This window comes from Gobio gobio (assembly GCF_949357685.1).
Source record: "Gobio gobio genome assembly, chromosome: 14".
NCBI lineage: Eukaryota > Metazoa > Chordata > Actinopteri > Cypriniformes > Gobionidae > Gobio > Gobio gobio.
The window spans coordinates 17,652,938-17,677,185 of record NC_137107.1 but is presented as its reverse complement, the minus strand read 5'-3'; the positions used below and the strand labels follow the sequence as shown (position 1 = coordinate 17,677,185).

At 40.6% G+C, this 24,248-nt stretch overlaps 1 protein-coding gene across 1 annotated transcript in view; it reads right to left on the bottom strand.

Annotated features, from left to right (window-relative positions):
• Positions 1-4,873: 4,873 nt before the first annotated feature.
• The window catches only part of sgcd (sarcoglycan, delta (dystrophin-associated glycoprotein)), a 161,886-nt gene continuing 142,511 nt past the window's right edge, over positions 4,874-24,248 (bottom strand). Inside the window, exons 7-8 of the mRNA XM_079835355.1 lie at positions 14,002-14,125; positions 4,874-6,192 (exon numbers count right to left, since the gene is read on the bottom strand). Of these exons, the coding sequence (XP_079691481.1) occupies positions 6,019-6,192; positions 14,002-14,125 (298 nt within the window). The 3' untranslated portion in view covers positions 4,874-6,018. The remainder of the gene's footprint in view (positions 6,193-14,001; positions 14,126-24,248) is intronic.

The window sequence follows — 24,248 nt, the reverse complement described above, 5'->3', positions numbered from 1 at the left end:
GCTACAATTGTTTGTCCTGTGCTACAAAACTTTCAACCTCTGTAGCACCAGTGGTATGTGCTAAAAAAGTTAACGTACAGCCCTGCTTAACTGCATTAATGTTTCACCAATCATTATTACATATTCGGGTCTTTAGTGACCCGGATCTATATCTATCTAAATGAATCTCTACCTGGTGCTGTAATATAAAACTTTCCTGATATTAGAGTAACAATTACAGAAGAATAAAATAAAGATTTTTGTTACCTTTTGGAGCTTAGAAGGGTTCAGTTTGATCAGATGTTTTATACCATCATCACTGTCCTCGTCAGAGCTCATTTCCCAGTACATTCAGCATCTTGCTCATAAATACATTCTCAAAACTATCATTTTCAACATCTTCAAAATCAATATTTTGATCACTGACAGCTTCTTCACCAGATCCACCATCAAGTGACAGTGACAGTAATATTTGATTGCGTTCAGTACTTGCTCTGCTGTAAATCGCTGAGCCATTTCAAGTTTTTCCGATGATACTTCCTATTCTTTTGTTTTCTGCCTGCTGTAACTATGAGTGAAACGTCACTTCATCATTGTGTATCAGACATTGATACATCCATTTGTGGAATAAATGTGAATTGCACTTAATCAGTCATCAAAGATTAAATTATTGTTTTGCAGAAACATACATACAAACATATAATATACATATAATATACTTACACTGTTACACACCTTGGGTCGTAAGCGACCCTATAGAAATTTTTACACAAAAATTAATTTGAAAACAGGCCTTCTTTTATATATATCTTTGTTTTTAATGAATTGATTAAGGAATACTAAGAAGGTTGATGTCTAACTTTAAAAAAAATGAATGAGGAGGAGGATAGTGAATGACGTCCCGGGTCACTAAAGACCCGGGGTAAGGGTTAACTAAGAGAAATTGGCCCTTATCCATATTTTCTTTTCTCAAGTTTATTGGTTCAGTTTAGGTGGCAAATCAATTAATAAATACAAATTGTATACATTAAGTTTAATACATTTTATATAGACAGCTGACATTTCTTTGCATCAATAAATTTCTCTCTACAACCATGTATGCTTTGCATAGAATATGCGAGGATTTTCATTGTTACCTCAAAAAAATAAATAAAATAAAACTACAGAAAAGTTAAATGAGTTTCCAGTCATCACAAAATGTCAAACAAAAGTTTAATGTCACTGCAAAGTGGCCAACAAAAGTCTGATAGACCAAATACAGGATAAAATTCTGCACACCATTTTGAAGAAAACCAAAATAAGTGAGCCCCAGCTTCAGCTGAAGGCATTTAGTTTTGTAATATTAGCTGTTTATGTAATCAAATTCTCAGTTTTATTTACACAAATGTATACATGTGGGAGGCTCGTCCAGTATAGCTGTCACACATTGAAAGCTAGGTTACACTAGAGCTGATGTGTTGTTTTATTATCAAAAAATATATGAAACATTTTGTGCTCCTCGTACAAAATCGTACACGTTGTTCTGAAGTAACGTCTGGGAGAAGAGAGGAACCTAAATGCTATATCTTTTCCTGAACACTCAAATGGCTGTAGATAAAACCTTTATTTAGCACAAAAATTCATCAAACAATATAATGAGCACATCAAACAACAGAAGTATCCGTCCTAAAGTCTTACTTTTAGTTGAGTCATTCAATACAGGGGGAAAATCAATCAAATGTAACATATAGAACACTTAATGTTTTTGCTCTAACCTCATCAAATTATATCACTGGCGTCCGTCTTTTAGTATCAAGCAAGAGTTTATTACAATAGCAATCAAGCACACACACACACGCACGCACGCACGCACACACACACACACACACACACACACACACACACACACACACACACACACACACACACACACACACACACACACACACACACACACACACACACACACACACACACACACACACACACACACACACACACACACACACACACACACACACACACACACACACACACACACACACACACACACACACACACACACACACACACACACACACACACACACACACACACACACACACACACACACAGCACACTATCAAATTTCAAATTCTCCTGAAAAATCAAAGAGAATGAATATGATTAAGCCCTTCTGTGATGCTGTGTTGTTCCCTACAGAGTTCCCTGTGTTCCTGTCTCCTTTCACTACCCATAGCATTTAGTATGTTAATTGGATGTCAACAATTGCTGGGGGCTTTAGCTTTTAAACACAATGATCACAGCTGTCACTCCTCATTTCTTCAGATATAGTGGGCAAGTGGCAATGAATTAAAGTGAGAATCACTTAAATTAAATCGAGGGATTTTTTTCTTCATATTTCAGTGGAATATTACCCATTGGAGTGTGAAATGTAATTACACAAGAGACAAGATTCAGTGTTTCATAAGGTCATTTGAGATCTACATTAAAAACAAGTGCGTTTGAAATCTTGTACTGTCTGAGTAGTTACTACATTTGAATTTGAACTTGATTTGTGGCTGTTAAAACATAATATTCTATATAGTGTGAATGTGGGGAGTATGAATATAATTCAGACATACTACATCCGCCATGTTGTTAATATCAACGTCAGTTGCGTCACTTCACTGCCATTCATAAATCCTCTCCCGTGGCCTCATGGGATAGTAAATTGTCAATCGAATGCACACTTCAGAATCTCGCCGGAAATAGTAACTTTACGACTTTTGTTTTTGAATACTATGATTTCAGACATACTACTCGTTTGGCATACTGTTTTTTGCAAACTATATAGAAGGGAAGTATTCAATTTCAGATGCAGTGAATATGTTTTTTGCATTTGCATTCTGGCATATGGTGTATACTATATTGTATAAACACTACCGTTCAAAAGTTACGATTTCAGTAAGGGTCAGCAAGATTTTTGGTAACTTTATTTTTAAACCTTTATATATATTGCATTATAAAACTATTTTTAAATCCATTAATTATGCTTTGCAATATAAAGCATTGTAAGATATCATGAATAGTTGTAAACAGTTACATTACATTAGGTCACACTTTATTTTAGTCTTTAACTATCATGTACTTACATCAAAAAATAATAATGGTGGCACTTTATTTTGGTTACACTTTATTTTACAGTGTCATTGTTGCATATGTTACATGTAGTTACTATAGTGATAGCTATAAATTAAGCATAATTATAGTAAGTATATGTAGTTACATTGTACTTACTCAAATAAGTAATATTAATTAACTACATGTACTTACTATAGAGTTATGGTTTGGTTTAGTTACTTGTAATTTTGCATAATTTACTGTTATTACTATAGTAAACACATATAGTAGCCTAACGTGTAACTACATCTTTGTTACACTGTAATTATACATTTGAGTAATATTATGTAACTACATGTGAAGAGTTCAGATGCAAAAGGAAAAAAAAAAATAATAATCAAAAATGGAATAATCATATTGAGCAAATGCTCTCCGCACATAGTACACGTTCAACAAATGCTTTCGCTTCAAATCCGCTAAATCCTAGTGTGAGCCCAATCGGAAATACCGTTGGCAGAAACCGCTAAACACCAAGTCCACAGAAACCAACCAGAAGACACAAATCGAATCATATGATTTCAAGATGAATAACTTTTAATTGGTGAGCTGCAAGTTGTCTAAGCTGTCATGTTTTGTCCATCGTTACAGTGACAATGACAGGATTTTGTGAGTAGTAAGTAATCACATCAGTGTTCCTAAACTCTGACAGAAACGGACGTGGAAGTCACTTGCATCACAGCTCCCACTACTGTGTTTCTTAATTGTTACATTTTGAATTCTGCTTGCATCATTTGCAATGTTTCCAGTTGCATTTTTTGTGATTTTGTAACTCTTTAATGTCTTGTTGTCCAAAGAAGTGGAATTAGAGGTTTTTGCAAAAAAAAAGCTCACATGGACTTAGCTGGTTTTGCGGCAGAAGACAGTTAAATACCAATGAATTGACTAAAGTGAAAATAAGGCATTTCAGTGCCTGAATAATAAGCATTTCATTGCCATTAAAGTGAAATTACTGAATCTAGGAACATAGGAGCCTGATACAAAAAGTGCTAATTTAAAAGAAAACATGTCAGATGGACTTAGAGGTTTTTGCATCTGAACTCTTCATGTACTAATAAGGTTAAGATTAGAGTTTGGTTTGGTTGAGGGTTAGTTGCATGTTACATATATAACAATGACAATGTAAAATAAAGTGTTTCCATAAAGTGTTACCTTTTTTTTATAGTCATGTTTTGCATATACATACTATGTACTTATTGTAGTAATGACACTAACCGGGTAATAACTAGATACTAACCCTGAATCTACCCCTAAACCTAACCGTAATCCATGTAGTTACCTTACATTACTGAGTATTTTCTTTGGCAAGTACACTGTAAGTACATTGAAAGTGCACATACTGTAAAAAAAAGGGTAAGACTTTATTTTACAGTGTCTTTGTTACATATGTTACATGTACTGACCATAGTAATAACAGTAAATTATGCATAATTACATGCAACTAACCCTAAACCAAACCCTAACCCTATAGTAAGTACATGTAGTTACTAAATATTACTCAATACTTAAATATATAATTACACTGTAACAATGACACCTTAAAATAAAGTGTGACCAAATAAAGTGATAATTGTAAGTTACAATGTACTTATTGAGTTGATGTTGTATTGCAAATTTTTTTTGTTGTTGCTGCTATTGAGTTTGGTTAAGGGCCAGTATTGGTGGTATGTGTAGGATTAAAGGTGCGTTAAGATCTAAGGGAAAGGTCAACTGTGTAATTATAGATGTAATTACAGAAATTAATGACAGCTGTAATTACATGTTGGTATTTTTTAATATATAAATACAATGTACGCATGTACACAATAAGTGCATTGTATCAAATGGTTAAATTAAATATTAGTAGCACAAATAGCAGATAAAGACCCTTAATATAAAGTGGGACCAAAAAAGCAAAACTTATGAACGGTAGTGTATATATAAAAATAAAAACTAAATTAGCCAATTCCTCTCTCAGTCTTGGGAATTGGGAAGTGTGAACTTTCAGTTCATTTTCAACAGCTTTGTTACATGACAGCTTTGCTTTTTGGTTTGGGTGTCTTGGTTTGTTTAACACATTTTATTGTTCAATTATAGAGAAAGAACAAAAGTCACACAAAAACATCCACACATCAAGAAAGTGTTTTTCCCCAAACTCAACTTTTCTTCACTCTGTGCCAAGCCAAAAACAAAAAAATTTGAAACGACATCAGAAATGGTCTCTTCTCCTTTCCAAATTAAAGTGGAAATTAGCGCCAAACGTGTGAGTTTGGGGTCACTGGGTTTCTCAACATTTTTTTTATGCAATCAAAAAAGTTGATCTGTGGGAGAAAAAGGCAAGTAACTTAAATGCAAGTCTCCTTGTCTAAATAAAAGTCAGTGGGGTGTGCTTCTTGCCACGAGTGCATTGTATTAAGGCACAGGCGCTGTTCTCCTTTTTGAACAGAGTGGGTGCACGGGTTCCATCCCAGTGCAAGCACAGTTTGGGTTCAGGTGATCACCGTCATGAGAAGTGTCCCAGATGGAGGACTGTCGATGTAGGACTTAAGTAATAATACAAAATGTGATGTTACAAATAGTTTTGACCTCAAAACAGAAGAAAAGCACAAGATAAAGCACCCACTGTACTTTTCCCAGCAAAAAAAAAAAAAAAAATATATATATATATATAGATTCTGATTGAAAATGAGGACGCTAATGAGTAAAAGCAAGGTTTGGATCTAATTGGCGACTGTCATGATGTGTGTCGAATGGTTTTCTGGTGATCACCTTGAAAGTTTCTGGTTCAAACATTGTTTTACAAAGTATTTTCACGATTCTTGAGGAAATCCTTTTTCGGTTCTTGTTGGATTCTTCAAGAGGAACGAGTCCTCTGTATGTACGAGTGTAATGTAGTGTGTGTGGAAGTGAGTTTGTGAGTATCTAGAGGCATAAGTTGCTGCTGATCTGGCAAGTGGAGCCAGTTCCTGCTTGTGATAAGAAGAGTTTTCCATTGGGACAGACACACACCTCAAAGACAGTCTGTCTAGTTCCAGAGGGGGAGGCTTTTCCCTCTGGCAGACGTAGGAGTTTGATTTTCCTGGCATCCAAGGTGATCTAAAGAAAGAGAGAGGAGAGGATCTGAAGTTTATTTCATTTTTATAAAAGCTTTTTTAAATAAACATACCTTCAAATGGTTTATGTCACTTTAAATGAACAAGGTACAATGTAGGTCCTTTTTTTTGTCAACCTCAGAGGCCTTTATTGTACATTCTTTGTTTTAATGTTACTTTTTAAAGCTTGTTACTAAAACTTGGGACATAAAAAGTCTAAAAAGTATGATTTTGTTATTTTCCAGCAGTAAACATTTAAATCAACATCAAAATGAAATAATAAACTTTGGGACGTTATGGTGGTTTATAGTCAGAGATAAATCTATTTTCCATCAATTAAAGGGGAAAAACGGGGAGAAAAAAAATCACATTATACACACTGTAAAAAGTGATCAGTTAAAAACGTCATAGGCAATTGAAAAAAAATAAGTTATGTGGAATTGTCAAGTTCACATAATTTTTTTTTTTCAATTAAGCATGTATTACTTAATAATTTTAAGGCAACAGGTTTCCTCTTTTTTAAAGTTGAGACAACTGATCACTTTTATTATAGTTTTTGTTCATACAATTATAATACATAAAATATGTTACTACAAAGAATATCATTGTCATAATTACGTAAAAAGTTTGTAATGATTAAGATTTGTTAATGATTTAGAAAGTAGCCCTTTTATATGCTAACCAAGACTGCATTTTTTAAATCAAAATACAGTAAAACAGTAATATTGTGAAATATTATTAATTTTTTTAATAACTGTTCTCTATTTGAATATACTTTAAAATATAATTTATTCATGTGATGGTAAAGCTGAATTTTTTGCATCATTACTCCAGTCTTCAGTATCACATGATCCTTCAGAAATCATATGCTAATTTGCTGCTCAATTATTTTTGAGTACTATTGGTACTCAATTATTAGTTATGATTCTTATTATTATCAATGTTGAAAACAGTTTTTGCTGCATAATATTTTAGTGGACTTTTTGGTAACACTTTATTTTGATGGTCCCTTTTGAACATTATGTTGACTATAAGTAAATTTGCAACTACATGTCAACTAACTCTCATTAGATTATCAGTAGACTGTCTGCTTAATGTCTGCTAACTCTTTATTGTGATGGTCCTCCAACAGACATTCTACTGACTATAAGTAACTTTGCAAGTACATGTCAACTTATTCTAACCCTAACCCTAGCAGTCTACTAATACTCTACTAACACTCTAATGAGAATTAATAGACATGTAGGTGCAATGTTATTTATAGTCAACAGAATGTGTTAAAGGGACCATCAAAATAAAGTGAAACCGACTTTTTTTTTGATGAACAGAAAGTTCAAAAGAATAGCATTTATTTGAAATAGAAATATTTTTTTGATCAATTTAAGTTATAATAATATTTCATAAAATGACTGTTTTTACAGTATTTTTAATCAAATAAATGCAACCTTAGGGAGAATTTGAGACTTCTTTCAAAAACATTAAAAACATAAAATCATGTCAACATGCACTACTGGTCAAAAGTTTGGAATAATTATGACATTATGACTTTAATTGTTGGATACAGAAAAGAAGGCCAATACCTTTGAGGTGAAGAGGACAAAATCATTATTTTAAGAGCGATACAGAAATTTGATGTGAGTTTTCCTGCTACATTAATTGTAGGTTACTGTTGATAATAGTGTTCATAGAAAGTGCCTTTTATAATGCTATAGATGCTATTTTCTCTTTAGAACTCTCAATTTTTAGGCCCAAAAAAGACCAACACTGTCATTTTATCGAACAAAATATTCCATCTCACAGCCTGTTCATCCAAGTCAAGTCCTCTAACCTCCTACATCCAACCAATCGAAGCAGTTTCAGTGACATAAGCACTCCAGTAAGTCTGGCTAAGACACACTTTTAGCCCTTTACCCGAGCTGCACCTTTCTCATTTCTCACTTTCTATTTTTTTTATGGGACCCTTGAGAAAGCATGTATTACCAAGGCTGGGAGAGGAGCTAGTCAAGGTATAAAAAGGTAAGAGGAGTCATTACTGACAGCCTCAAGGAAGCATTCCCGTCAAATGACCTGAAACACTTTTTAAGCAGGGGTCTCAGCTGACTTCCCCAGACATCTGCTACCGAGCAAATTCGAGTGAGGGAGGGCTTTTCCCCCTCTCTGAGGTGGCTAATGGACAAACCTCCAGTCTAATTGTGGTGGAACTGTCAAGGGGGCAGTCGGGCCGGTGGAGGTGTCTGTTTCTCCCGGTAAAAAAGGAGCGATGAATGAAAGTGCTGAGGGGTAGTGGAGTGGAATATGCGACAGACGGGAGAAAGTCAAGAAAGCATAACCTGAAACTATGAGGGCTGATTGAAGCCCGGGTCCCTTTGACCTCAATGGGACTCGTTTATCTATTAATCTGCATGTCAAATGGCACAACCCAGGGGCGTAGCAATTATTATAAATGGGGGACATGTCCCCCATCACTCTTTTAGAAATTTCGGCATTGGTTCCAATACCTTTTCTCTTTTTTTTTGCGAGTAGGGATAATTCTGACATTTTGCTCATTTATTCAAAAAATGTTTCTGGTAAAGCTACAAAATCAGAAACCAACACAAAAAAACACAATGACTACGTTTACAATAATGTGTTTGTTTTTTTTAAAACACTTAATTGCAGTAAGATGTTTGCATGATACAAGTAAAAGTCTTTTTCATTTTTCTGATTATTCAATACGGTTATTTTTACCGCCATTCTTCACATACATTGCACAAATGATGGACTCACAGTTTGTGTTACTGGCCAATGCAAATGCAAAACACATTTCTTTGGATGGATAAGATATTATTCAGTGCCGTCGTGATGAATGTAGCAATGCTGCTGTAACTGTGGGTGCCTACGCTGCCATCGCATCTCCGCATTGTTGCTGGATGAAGATACAGAGCAGAGACTGGCAGTGGGCAGCGAGTTGTGTTGACAGAGTTTAGAGATTTGGGGTGGAGGGAAATCTTCAGAATAATTGTTCAGAGCGGTAAAAATGTGATTAAGGGGTTTACATGCCTCTTTATAGTCGGTGTACACCACATAGAACATGTTTATATGCACATCAATACGCTGATAACTCCCAAAAATCTGTTTTCCCAGTTTACATGCAAACTAATAACCCGGTGATAAAAGTAAACCGAGCGTACAATACTTTATTAATAAATCAAGTTATGTCCTGGTAGGGAAGTGAAAAACATCATCATTTGTCTATGTAAATCTAGTATTCCATTTTTTATGTTGGCTGTGAAGCATTATAAACAAAGAGTGCGCCAACGTGTTAGCAGGACTGTTATCCTCTCATGCAGTTACAGGTGCAGTATTTTGACCGTACCACATCTACTTTGGTAGAACTAACACATTTGATCTATTTCTTGGGTCAAGATAGAGTACACTCGCTTCATCTGGATGCATGCGCACTTCAATAAGCAGTGAGAATGCAGGTTAATGTGTTTACATGCCGGGATAAATTGGGGTTAGGAGAAAAAAACACTAGCTGTGTCGATCAGTTTATGCTTAAGCAGTTTATAACCTTACTCCGCTAAAGAAAAATGGGTTAACGCGTTTACATGACCACACGCATTTCTGGCTTAAGCATAACTGGGTTAAGAATGTGCTTGTTAACAAAAATCTAAATCGTAGTACCCATACTTGCATTAAACTACATTTACATGCACACCATGCATGCAAATCAATAACCCGGCAATGTAAGTAAACTGCATTACAAGACTGTATTATAAAAACGGGTTATTCCCTGGTGGTGACGTCAGAATGTAAGCATCCATGTATTATAAGGAAGCTTGTTTCCGCCACAGAATAAAAAATAAAAAAGGGAATTTTGACTTTTTATCTCACAAGTCTGACCTTTTTTTGTGATATAAAGTTGCAATTGTGAGATAAAAAGTCACAATTACCTTTTTTATATATTGCCAAAAGTTTTGGGACTCCTGCCTTTACATGCACATGAACTTTAACGACATCCCATTCTTAATCTGTAGGGTTTAATATGGAATTGGCCCACCCTTTGCAGCTATAACAGCTTCAACTCTTCTGGGAAGGCTTTCCACAAGGTTTAGGAGTGTGTTTATGGGAATTTTTGACCATTCTAGCATTTGTGAGGTCAGGCACTGATGTTAGACGAGAAGCCCTGGCTCGCAGTCTCTGCTCTAATTCATCCCAAAGGTGTTCTATCGGGTTGAGGTAAGAACTATGTGCAACTAAACCCATTCCATGAAGCTCTCTATGCACGGTTCTTGAGCTAATCTGAAGGCCACACAAAGTTTGGAAGTCTGTGATTGACTGCAGAAAGTTGGCAACTTCTGCACACCTCAGCATGCGCTGACCCCACTCTGTGATTTTACGTGGCCTATCACTTTGTGGCTGAGTTGCTGTTGTTCCCAATTGCTTACACTTTGTTATAATACCACTAACAGTTGACCGTGGAATATTTAGTAGTAAGGACATTTCACGTATGGACTTATTGCACTGGTGGCAACCTATCACAGTTCCACTCTTGAATTCACTGAGCTCCTGAGAGCGGCCTATTCTTTCACAAATGTTTGTAGAAGCAGTCTGCATGCCTAGATGCTTGATTTTATACACCTTAGGCCATGGAAGTGATCGGAACACCTGAATTCAATGATTTGGAGGGGTGTCCCAATACTTTTGGCAATAAAGTGTATAAACTCACAATTTCCCCTCAGAATTTGACTTTATAACTCGCAATTCTGACTTTATAACTCGCAATTGCAAGTTTATATCTCACAATTCTGACTTCTTTTCTCAGAATTGTGAGATATAAACTTGCAATTGCGAGTTATAAAGTCAGAATTGCGAGATATAAACTTGCAATTGCGAGAAGAAAAGTCAGAATTGCAAGACTTTTTTAACTCGCAATCCTGACATAACTTGCAATTGTGAGATAAAAAGTCGCAATAATTTTTTAAATTTTAAATTTTGTGGCGGAAACAAGCTCCCATATGTGAGTTGGGGTGTTAAAGGTGCAGTGTGTAGTATTTATGAGGATCTATTGACATAAATGCAATATAATATATACACAACTATGTTTTCAGTGTTGTATAAAGACCTTACATAATGTACTGTTATGTTTTTATTACCTTAGAATGAGCCATTTCAATCTTCATACACTGCGGGTCCCATTACAGTGAAATCGCGCCGTCATGTTTCTACAGTAGTTCTAAATGGAAAAAACGTTTCTACAGGGCGCTAGTCACTCTCTGTCCTCTCCGACGATTACATTTTTGTCCTGTGTCGGCCACTGTAGCTTCTATATGTGCTTCGAAAGGGAGGGGTGAGCGGTGGGCGATTGCAATTCACAACCTAAAATTTACACAGTGCACCTTTAAATAAAGCCTTAAAAACCTCAGAGTACTTCAAAATGTCAACGGGAGACTTACATTCTGCAGACTCATTCTCCTCTCATATTTTAAGTTTCTACAACTGTATCACTTGTCCTTTGGCTACACAATTGTTTTTATATTTCTTGGGTCATGAAAAAGTGCAATATTTTTCACCTCCCTAACTGCAAAACATTCTCCGTGTGCTAGATGTGCTTAAATCTGCTGTATAAGGACGCTTTCCTGTCACATACTACACATGCACACTTCAATAAACTGGCAGAACGCAGGTTAAGGTATTTACATGCCAGAAGAAATCGGAATAATGGGCTAAGATCAAGCTGTGAAGATTTTATTAGCTGTGAAGCCGTTTTATTCTTAAGCCGCTTATGACCTTACACGAGAAAGGAAAGCAGTTTAACGCATTTACATGACCACATGCATTGTCGCCTTATACGCCTCTTTCTAAAAATCATGTTTTTGTAAAAGACTACATCTGGATCAGATTCAATACGGAGATCAAAACATATTTATATGATTATATCCTGTTTATTGTTGTTGATTGCATTATTTTTCATATGCATCTACTAACATATGAGATTGCTTGTTTCTGCTTCTTCTTTGCCTGTGTTTTGATCTGGAGAGACTGTACTCATTCAGGAGAGGCGTAATAGCGCCCCCTATATTGAAACAGTGATAACATGGAAAGCCGTAAAAACTTGTCAATGGCACGGAAGCGTTTTCTCATAAAAGACAAGATAACTCGTCAATGGAAGGGAAAGAGTTAAGCATAATAGGTTTAAGAACGTGCATGTAAACGCACTCTATGTGGCATACACCGATTTTAATCACAATAAACGGACCCACTTTATATTAGGTGGCCTTAACTAAAATTAATAATTTGATACAATGCACTTATTGTGTACATACATGTTTTTACATTGTACTTAATTTTTAAAAATTACCTGCATGTAATTACATTTGTAATTAATTTCTGTAGTTACATTTATAATTACACTGTTGACACTTCCCTTACACCTAACCCTACCCTTAAACTTACCCATACCACCACACCTGTCCCTAACTTTACCCATATCCCACCTCAATATCAGCAAAAGAGTACAGCAATACAATATGAACCCAATAAGTACATTGTACTTATTTTTTGATGTAAGTACATAGTAGTTAAGGCCACCTAATATAAAGTGGAACCCAATAAACATGCATGTAAACACCTTAATCTCATTATTACTGCTCTGACCAAAGTGCGCATGTGCTCGGTTCTACGCGGATGCTGTGTTACAGCGGCATTGTGATGTTGTGGTGTGATCCAATAGGCTACATCAAATGTGTTTTGCGTCTGATGTAAGTAGATTAAAACAGTGGACAGTAACACGCCTACTGTATCTGAGTTCATCAATTGTATAATGGGGTAATAATCAGAATAAAGAAAACTGCATGTAAACAGGAATGAAAAGTTTTGCTTGTGTCATGTACAGTAATCACGATTAAATCCTTATTCTGCGTATTGGAAATAATTGCATTATTGGTGCACATGTAAATGTAGTCATAGTTTAATAAGATTATGGTTACTACGATGAGCTTAACCGCATTAATTTGATTGAAGTATTGTGTTTAGGCAACATGAGGTATTGCCAAAATCCTATTAAAACATGCCCATCCTCATCAAAAAACAGAATGAGGAATTTTTTTAAATTTCTGAGGTTTTTGAAATTCTGTGAACTGTGCTTTCATACAGTACGTATCAGGCATTTCAGACATTTCAGGTATCAGGCATTTCAGCTTCAGGGTACAAAATAAAACAGGTAATTATGAAATAAAATGTAAAATAAGAAATAATGTCTCACTGTGAAATATAAAGTCCCAATTATGAGAAATAATGTTGCAGTTGTGAGATTTAAAGTAGCAATTATGACAAATAAAGTCATAATAAGCAGAAAATGGACCTCTGCAGGTTACAGTTATTTGTGCTCTCGCCTAATTATTACTTTTCCATGCCTTAATGACTCCCTCCACTTTTGAAATCATTCCCTAATTGGGAAAATCATTCTTGCTGTTTTTGTGTCGGTCTTTCATAGAACATATTAGTTTTATTCATTTACAAACATGCTGATAATTTAAAATTAATTACATTTCCCATAAACAGATTCCAAGTGCATCTCTTAAAATACCATCAACAGCTCATTTATCAACACATCACTAGTCTGCACAATTTAATCACGGACATTTGAGTCATACAACTGTCATCTACATATTGTATTACAGCATGAATGTTTAACTAAACGTCTGCTTCCCTCGGAAGAGGAGAAGGGGACATATGGATGTAGATGGAGCGCTTGTTTTGATGACAACTAACGGCAGATGGAAGTGTCACAACAGAGAGTACATCCAAGCACAAAATGAAGGACAGTTACCTCTCCGTCTTTTGACTCCAGGCGTAAATCGCTCCTACAGGTTGCTTGGAAATCACCCGCATCGGCTTCTATTTTCACTCCTTTAGGTGCCTCCATGTAAAGCGAACGTGTGGGAGACTCCAGCCTGAGCAGAAGACATATCACAAAATGGAATATATTTCTAAATAAGACCTTCAAATCAGATCAATCAAACTAGCCCAAAAGGTTACAGCGATGAAGCTGATGAGACTTTAGTGCTTCAAAGGGTGGCTTTGCAAAGTTAATGATTCCCTGGAGACAACGCAATTTATGCCGTTTCATTTTTATCACAAATGTAATTGAAAGATTTTTGAGAATATCCAGAATGTATAATATGAGAATTATAGAACATTCAGTTCAACATTCAGATGTTAATCAAGACACTTTGGGATATATAGTGTAGTATATGTGTAGTGTTTTATTAGGTCATTAGGTCAATTTCTGTAAAGACATTTACTATAGAGATCAAAACAAAACAAAAAAGATAACATTTACAACATTATTTCTAAAGGATACATTAATTTAACACTTTCTGTTTACATCTGGTGTTTTAATCCACTTTTAACCACTTCTGTCCTGATTTCTTTCTAAGGAAGGCTATATGTGAGTAAATGAATGGGCTTTTTCAGATCTTTGATCTAATGGACAAAATAAGCTTCCGCAATTTACATATGAACAGAGACGACGGAGCGCATCAGCTTTCGTTTTCTGCTCTGATAGCTGCAAGATTAGAAATCAGGAATGGTGAAAGAACATTGTGCTTGATACGTTTTTCGTCTTCAAACCAAGCTTGGGTCTTGAAAGTTCAGGAGAGTAGATGGTCTTTTGTGGCTGTTCGGTTTTTTCGACTACCTCTAGAAGTGGTCGAAAGTGGACAAGCTCAAAACATTTTAGGCCCTGTTTACACCTGTATTTAGCGTCATCAACTTTTGATTTGATCGAGAAAAACGCATCTTAATACCAGGTTTAATCAGGGCCTTTGTGTCAACATGCCCCAATAGTGAGTAAACAATTGTTTTGGCCAACAGATATTGTAATTAATTAATACAATTCCCAATTTCTCTATGCAACAACTTGTTCTTAAATAATAATAATAAATGTTATAATCAATTTTGATGTATAAAAAAAGTTATAAAAAAATTGGACATTTAGTTTGTACATTCATTAAATAATGCAAGATTATGCAGTGGATGTTACAAGTACACAGGAGGCAGACACAGATGTTAACAGGTAAGGGTAGTTTATTAGACCACAGTAGAGCAGGTGTTGTGGAGCAGGTGAGTAAACCGGTTGTTGGTAGATTAGAAGGTGATACGAGAGAGAGAGAGTTACTGTCTTTTGTTTTGTAGATGGAAGGACGCTGGAGCCTGGAGGTCGCTGGAGACTGGAGATCGTTGGAGACTGTAGATCGCTGGAGTACTGAGGGACGGACAGGAACACACCCACACAGCAGACAAGGAACACGGAAGGAAGGAGACACGCTGGAGACAGGTAAGTATCAGTAGTAGAGTCCTTGAGGTAAGCATAGCCTGAAGTATATGCGAACGAGACCGGACGTGGAGTGCTGTGTGGTTGTGAGTCTTGTAGTGCTGGTGATGAGTGTGGTGATGAGGTGCAGGTGATGGTGATCAGTACTCTGGGGAAGGAGTGCGCTGTGATTGGTGGAGGGTGGAACCGGACGTGTCTGTGACAGTACCCCCCTCTCCACGGCCCGCTCCAGAGGGCCGAGAACCCCGACGCCGTGGTGGACGTCCTCTACCCCGCGGAGCTGGCTTCTCAGGATGACTGTCGTGAAAGGTCTGGAGTAGACTGGGATCTAAAATGTCGTTCCTTGGGACCCAGGAGCGTTCCTCGGGACCATATCCTTCCCAATCCACTAGATATTCCAGCTGACCACCACGACGTCGGGAGTTCAAGATCTCATTGACCTTGTAGGCCGTACCGTCCTCCAGGATGAGTGGAAGGGGGGGTTCGGCGGGAACTACGTCAGGTCCTGTGGGAGAAACAGAGGGGTGGTGAGCTTTCAGCAGTTAGACATGGAAAGTGGGATGTGTACGATACCCTTGTGGCAGACGGAGTTGATAGGTGACTGGATTGACCTGCTTGGTGATGGGGAATGGGCCAATGAACCTGGGACTCAGCTTTTTGCAAGGCAGACGCATTCTGATATCTCTGGTAGATAGCCACACCAGCTGACCAGGCTGGAAGACAGGGGTGTCAGAACGTCGGAGATCAGCTACCATCCTGCGTCTGCGCAGGGCCCGTTGCAACTGATGGTGGGCTGAGTCCCAGACCCTCTCGCTCTCTCGGAACCAGTAGTCCACTGCAGGAACGTCGGAGGGTTCCCCATCCCAGGGGAACAGTGGAGGTTGAAAGCCGAGTACGCACTGGAACGGGGTGAGTCCTGTGGTCGACTGTCTCAGAGAGTTTTGGGCGTACCCAAAACAGAAAGTTTTGGGCGTTTCGGCCCAACCCAGGAACTGGTTCCAAGAGTCCTGGTGGTCATGACAGAAGGTACGTAGGAAGCGGCCAATTTCCTGTACCTTCCTTTCCGTCTGCCCGTTTGACTGTGGATGATACCCCGACGTCAGGCTAACGGCCACACCTAGGAGTGAGAAGAACGATCTCCATACTCTGGATATGAACTGGGGACCTCTGTCTGATACAATGTCCTCTGGTACTCCGAAGTATCTAAAAACTTGGTTGAAGAGTGTCTCAGCTGTTTCCATGGCAGTAGGCAGACCTGGGAGTGGGATCAGACGACAAGATTTAGAGAAACGATCTACAACTACTAGAATGGTGGTATTACCGTCTGAGACCGGCAGGTCAGTGATGAAATCTACTCCTAGGTGTGACCATGGGCGTTCTGGAAGGGGCAGAGGAAGGAGTTTACCAGCTGGAAGATGACGCGGAGACTTGGAAATGGCACACTCCCTACAGCCCTGCACGTACCTTCTGACATCCTTAGCCATCCCTGGCCACCAGAAGTGTTCTTTTAGCAACGAGAGGGTTTCATTGACCCCCGGGTGACCAGTACCAAGTGACGTGTGAGCCGAGTGAATGGTGGGAGTGCGTCATGTCCGAGTGAGGTACAGCAAGCCAGGTGGACAGCCCGGCGGAGGGTTCGTGGAGGCATTGGAGGAGGGGATGGTTTCTTCGGACCAGGTAATAGGACTTACGATGAGGGAGCTTGGAATAATGGGTTCTGGTTCTTCGGTCTGTTCGTCAGGAGCATGCAGACGGGAGACAGCACAGCTTTAAGATTCTTGGTACCGGGACGATAGGAGATGGTGTAATTGAAACGGGAGAAAAACATAGCCCAACGGGCTTGTCTGCGGTTTAGTCTCTTGGCTGATCGAAGAGTGGCATGACGAGGTATTCATAGTGTCCAGTAGGGGTAATAAAGGCAGTCTTCCACTCGTCCCCCTCACGTATCCGGATGAGATTGTACGCGCTGCGGAGGTCCAACTTGGTGAACACAGTGGCACCACGGAGATGTTCGAGGGCTGCTGGGACGAGAGGAAGGGGATACCGGAACTTAACAGTGATTTTGTTGAGGGAACGATAATCGATGCATGGCCGCAAACCGCCGTCCTTTTTTGCCACAAAGAAGAAGCTGGATGCAGCAGGGGAAGTAGACGGCCTGATGTAACCTTGGGCGAGGGCTTCCTGGATGTATTCCTCCATGGCCTTCTCCTCCGGGATGGATAGTGGGTATATCTTACCCCTTGGTACTGGTTCACCCGGAAGCAGGTCGATGGCACAGTCCCATGGCCGGTGTGGAGGCAGCTTGGAAGCCCGTTGCGGGCAGAAGACATCGCTGAAGGGGGCGTAACACTTGGGGACATCGACAGAGCGTTGTTCAACTGGACTTTCGATGGATGTGGCACAGAGAGTCAGATCAGGCAGAGACGAGGATGGAAGAGGAAGTTCAGTTAGACATTGAGAGAAGCAAGTGTCGCCCCACTTCAGGATTTTGCCCGTCTTCCAGGAGATGGTAGGGTTGTGCTGCTCCAACCAGGGGCACCCCAGAACCACGTCAGCAGTCGAATCCTCCAGAACCAGCATGTGAGCCTCTTCCCGGTGTAAAAGCCCTACTTGGAGAGTGACTGGTCCAGCCACGGTACGGACGTGCTTGCGACTGAGGGGTCTTCCGGTTATTGAGCTGATCCTGTAGGTGGTCGGAGACGGAGTGGTCTTGAGGCGTAACTGGCGGCAGATGGCACCGGAGAGGAAATTGCCGGCTGACCCCGAGTCGAGGAGCGCGACCACTGAAAGGGAGACATTAGCGGCAGTAAGGGTGACGACAGTGGTGAGTGGTTTCATTTTATGATCAGCAGGAATAATGGCACTCACCATGGGTCGCGGAGGTCATGTGGGGCATGCAGCTATGACATGCCCAGGCTCACCACAATACAGGCAGAGACGTTGGGTCAGCCGACGGTGGCGTTCTTCAGGGGTTAGTCGGGAGTTCTCTAACTCCACGGGTTCGTGGGCTGGTTCTGGGGTGCTGACGGGTTCGGATCGGCGGAAGGGCACGTTGAAGGGATACTGGTCCTGGTGCTCTTGGATGCACGCCTGCATGCGAGTGGCGCAGCGAATGGAATGCTGGATGAACTTCTCAAGGCCGATGGAGTCCTCGCATGCAGCGAGATGCAGCCGTACCCGAGGTTCCAATCCTTGCCGAAATGTTGTTATCAGTGCCTGTTCATTCCATCCACTGACTGCTGCAAGTGTTCTGAATTGCAAAGCATAATCGTAAATAGACATGGATCCCTGTTTTAAATTATAAAGTTTCTCACCAGCTGAAGAATCTGTGATCGGTTTTCCAAACACTTCCCGGAAGTGGGAAATAAACGCTGCGTATGATTGCGTTACCGCACCCTGTTGTGACCAGATGGAATCGGCCCACATTAATGCTTTGCCGCTGAGCTGAGATAATGAAGGCGATCTTGGAAGTGTCGCTCGGGTACAAGTGCGGCTGCATCTCCAGGACCAGTGTGCATTGCAGCAGGAAGCCGCTGCAATTCTACGCCGATCCTGAGTAGGGCGCCGGTTTGGCCGTGGGACTAGCATACGGAGGTAGTGAAGGAGGGTTGTTGACAGATGGGTTAGTGTTCGCTGGTGCAGGTGAATGAACAGTAACTGGAGTGGGTTGTGGAGGAAATGTACGCCGAAGCGCATCTACCAATTCCTGGAATGGATCCGGTTGGCTCATACTGGGTCTTCGGTAAGTTCCGGTCTTCTGTTACAAGTACACAGGAGGCAGACACAGATGTTAACAGGTAAGGGTAGTTTATTAGACCACAGTAGAGCAGGTGTTGTGGAGCAGGTGAGTAAACCGGTTGTTGGTAGATTAGGTGATACGAGAGAGAGAGAGTTACTGTCTTTTGTTTTGTAGATGGAAGGACGCTGGAGCCTGGAGGTCGCTGGAGACTGGAGATCGTTGGAGACTGTAGATCGCTGGAGTACTGAGGGACGGACAGGAACACACCCACACAGCAGACAAGGAACACGGAAGGAAGGAGACACGCTGGAGACAGGTAAGTATCAGTAGTAGAGTCCTTGAGGTAAGCATAGCCTGAAGTATATGCGAACGAGACCGGACGTGGAGTGCTGTGTGGTTGTGAGTCTTGTAGTGCTGGTGATGAGTGTGGTGATGAGGTGCAGGTGATGGTGATCAGTACTCTGGGGAAGGAGTGCGCTGTGATTGGTGGAGGGTGGAACCTGACGTGTCTGTGACAGTGGAGTCATTAAAAAAGTTTTATATCACGCCAATATGTGGCACAACGATAACAAATATTATTAATACAATGTTATACATGATAACTATTTATAACAGTTTAACTCTCAGTTCTTGTCATATTTAATTTCCCTTTTATAAACTATAGTGAATAAACTGTGAGAAAATGTTGACGGTGTCTGAATACATTTTGGTTTGACTGTATATATACTTTATATATATATAATTGTCACATATTCCCTGTGTGTTTGTTGACACTGAGTTATTTCCTGTCCTGTGCCATGTGTTGTAGTCCTTTGTAGTTTTTCATGTTGTATTAGTTCTCCCAGGTGTTTCCCATTTAGCCACTCCCTTTTGTTACCTCGTTAACCTTGTTTCCCTGTGTATTTATACCCCACTGCTTCAGTTGTTGTTGGTCCGTCGTTGCTCCCGCATGTGCACCTACAAGTGTTCCTGTTGTTTTTGCTCCTGTCGTTGTGCTCCTGCCTGTTTGCCTTCTTGGACTTTCTTTGTTTATATCTTTAATAAATGCTCAAATCTGCACTTGGATTCTCATCCCTGCCTCCGCGTTACAGAACGACTGACCAAAAGATGGATCCAGCAGCAAGATCAGACCACAGGATGAACTCCACTGGTTGTATTAGGGACCCGTTGAGCCATCTTTGTTCAATTTTTCAAGATGGCCGTAGGATTGAGAGTTATGTGGAGGAGTTCCTTTCCTACAGCTACCTCGTGCCTGGTGACAATGTTTTGCTAACGGACTGTTTCTGGAGTGGACTAGATCTAGACATTAGCCTAAATTTGCCAAGGGAAGACCCTAGCTGGACCCTGGCACAGTTTATTGACTTTGTCCTGCAGTTTTGTGGATCCCCCTTCACTGTAGGGGAAGTGGAGGAAGATTTCAACATGACCGCCATTCCAGAAGCTCATCCTGCTCCGGTCCTCCAAGAGCTTCACGTCACTTCTGCCGATCCAGAGACAGAGCTTCACGTCACTTCTGCCGATCCAGAGACAGAGCTTCACGTCACTTCTGCCGATCCAGAGACAGAGCTTCACGTCACTTCTGCCGATCCAGAGACAGAGCTTCACGTCACTTCTGCCGATCCAGAGACAGAGCTTCACGTCACTTCTGCCGATCCAGAGACAGAGCTTCACGTCACTTCTGCCGATCCAGAGACAGAGCTTCACGTCACTTCTGCCGATCCAGAGACAGAGCTTCACGTCACTTCTGCCGATCCAGAGACAGAGCTTCACGTCACTTCTGCCGATCCAGAGACAGAGCTTCACGTCACTTCTGCCGATCCAGAGACAGAGCTTCACGTCACTTCTGCCGATCCAGAGACAGAGCTTCACGTCACTTCTGCCGATCCAGAGACAGAGCTTCACGTCACTTCTGCCGATCCAGAGACTGAGCTTCACGTCACTTCTGCCGATCCAGAGACAGAGCTTCACGTCACTTCTGCCGATCCAGAGACTGAGTTTCACGTCACTTCTGCCGATCCAGAGACTGAGTTTCACGTCATGTCTGCCCGTCAAGAGTCTCGTCCCGCCGAGCCTGAATCTGTTCCTCTTCCTCTTCCCGTGTCGGTGTCTTCGGACAAGATGGCCGACTCCACGCCTGGGTCTCCGTACAAGATGGCCGCCGCCGAGCCGGTGTCTGTTCCTGTTTCTGAGCCGGTGTCTGTTCCTGTGCCATGGTCTCCTCCCTGGCCGCCTGAAGGGTCGTCTCCTCCCTGGCCGCCTACACAGCCCGATCCGCCATGGCCGTCCACTGCCCCCGATCCGCCATGGCCTCCCGAGGTCCCCGATCCGCCATGGCCTCACAAGGTCCCCGATCCGCCATGGTCTCCCGAGGTCCCCGATCCGCCATGGTCTCCCGAGGTCTCCGATCCGCCATGGCCTCCCGAGGTCCCCGATCCGCCATGGCCTCCCGAGGTCCCCGATCCGCCATGGCCTCCCGAGGTCCCCGATCCGCCATGGCCTCCCGAGGTCCCCGATCCGCCATGGCCTCCCGAGGTCCCCGATCCGCCATGGCCTCCCGAGGTCCCCGATCCGCCATGGTCTCCCGAGGTCCCCGATCAGCCATGGCCGCCCGAGGCCCCGATCCGACATGGCCGCCCGAGGCCCCACTGTCCAGATTCGCTCCACGGCCCAGGTCCACCCACGCCTGACGGCCCCGGTCCACCCATGCTCCCAGGCCCATCTATGCCAGTCTTGGCTCTATGTCCTGTTCCCCTGCATGGACCTGGCCCACCATCCCTTCCCCTGTTTTACCTCCCACCTGAACTCTTTGTGTGCATTCTTCTGTGTGAGCGTCTAGAAGCCGCTCTTAAGTGGGGGGCTCTGTCACATATTCCCTGTGTGTTTGTTGACACTGAGTTATTTCCTGTCCTGTGCCATGTGTTGTAGTTTTTCATGTTGTATTAGTTCTCCCAGGTGTTTCCCATTTAGCCACTCCCTTTTGTTACCTCGTTAACCTTGTTTCCCTGTGTATTTATACCCCACTGCTTCAATTGTTGGTCAGTCGTTGCTCCCGCATGTGCACCTACAAGTGTTCCTGTTGTTTTTGCTCCTGTCGTTGTGCTCCTGCCTGTTTGCCTTCTTGGACTTTCTTTGTTTATATCTTTAATAAATGCTCAAATCTGCACTTGGATTCTCATCCCTGCCTCCGCGTTACAATAATATAATTATAATTTTTTTTAATTATTGTTTAAAATGTACAATAAAACTATTATATGTTTAAAACCATCATTCTTTTATAGAATTATTGTTTATCTATACTTATACAAATATTTTATATTAAAATAGTATGTTTGTATATTATATTTCAATTGCTAAAGATGAAAAGCATAAATAAAAACAACAACAACACAATGACCTGTTATAGTTAATGAGCTGTATAAGAGCTCTGATTAGCATGTTAATAGGCGAGGCGAAAGGAAGAAGTGAGAAAGTGAATCTGATGCAAATTACTAATAACAATAGGGAAGATGAGACCTAGCTCAGTTGAGATTTAATTGAAAAATCCCTTTAAAACATTTTGTTTAAACAATTGCCTGGCTGGACACCTTAAGACGGTTACGCCTCACGATGAAACCTATTTTAGAGTTTAAACATCAAAGTAAAATTAGGATCAATAGCTTCATGAAACATGAAAGCATCCTTCATTATCCTGAACCCAGCATTCAACCTTTTGAATTTCAAATAGTCAGCATCTGTGAGATATCGGTATTCACAGTGAGGTGGAGCAGCAACGCAGGTGCTGTCAAATAGAAAATTTAAGCAGATTAAGTGACATCGGGTTGGCGCACCTACCAGGGATAAAAGGGAGTTGACTAATTTGTCGCAGGTAGAAAAACAAAGGGGAAATTTAATTTACCCCCTCTTGGGTTTGAGAGAAATATTAGGACAGAGGCAACACAACCTGCATGTGTTCTACTCAGCCGAGGGAATACAGCCCTATAGCCTACCAATGAAGCTGCACAGAAGGAGAAACATATATGTACAGTAGCTCAAACAGTAGCATGGCACTAATAATGTTACTCTGTAAACCTGCAGCTATACCTTAAAGGCACAATATGTAAGATTTTTGGATTAAAATATCCCAAACCACTAGAACAATGTTATATATTTTGTTGACTTGTGTACTTGCATTATTCCAAATGTTTCCAAGAATGTTTAAATCCAAAGAAAAAAGCAATTTTAACCAGGACACGGACCATGTCCGTGCGTCGCCTATCAGTGACATCATACCCATGTTAACCCTCAATTTTCGGTTTTATTTTGTAGAAACCATGGAAACAGCAAAGACGCTTTAATATATTATGTGTTTTATTAGACATTGAGCAACTGTTTACATTCATCGACATAAATCGAATCTTTGCTATACAGCTCAACACAGTTAGTCTTATTGTTTAAATCTCATTTTCATGATTTACTGCGAGTACCATGTTTTACCATTCCTAATATCGATCTAGCTTACTGCAGTGCGCAATAAGTGTCTCATAGTAACCGCCGAGTGAACGCACAGAGTAGCATTATAACATAACAGCCCCACTTTATATTAGGTTGCCTTAAGTACTATGTACTTACATCAAAAAATAAGTACAATGTACTTACTGTGTTCAAATTGTATTGCAAAACACCTTTGCTGATATTGAGGTGGGATACGGGTAGAGTTAGGGACAGGTGTGGTGGTATGGGTAAGTTTAAGGGTGGGGTTAGGTGTAAGGGAAGTGTCAACTGTGTAATTACAAATGTAACTACAGGAGTTAATTACAGACGTAAACACATGCAGTTATTTTTTAAAATGTAAGTACAATGTAAAAACATGTATGTACACAATAAGTGCATTGTATCAAATGATTAACTAAAATGTTAGTACATAGTAGTTAAGGCCACCTAATATAAAGTGGGTCCAACATAACTTACAACACACTTAAATAATGCATCTAATATGATAAAACAGCGCAGAGTACGCATGACC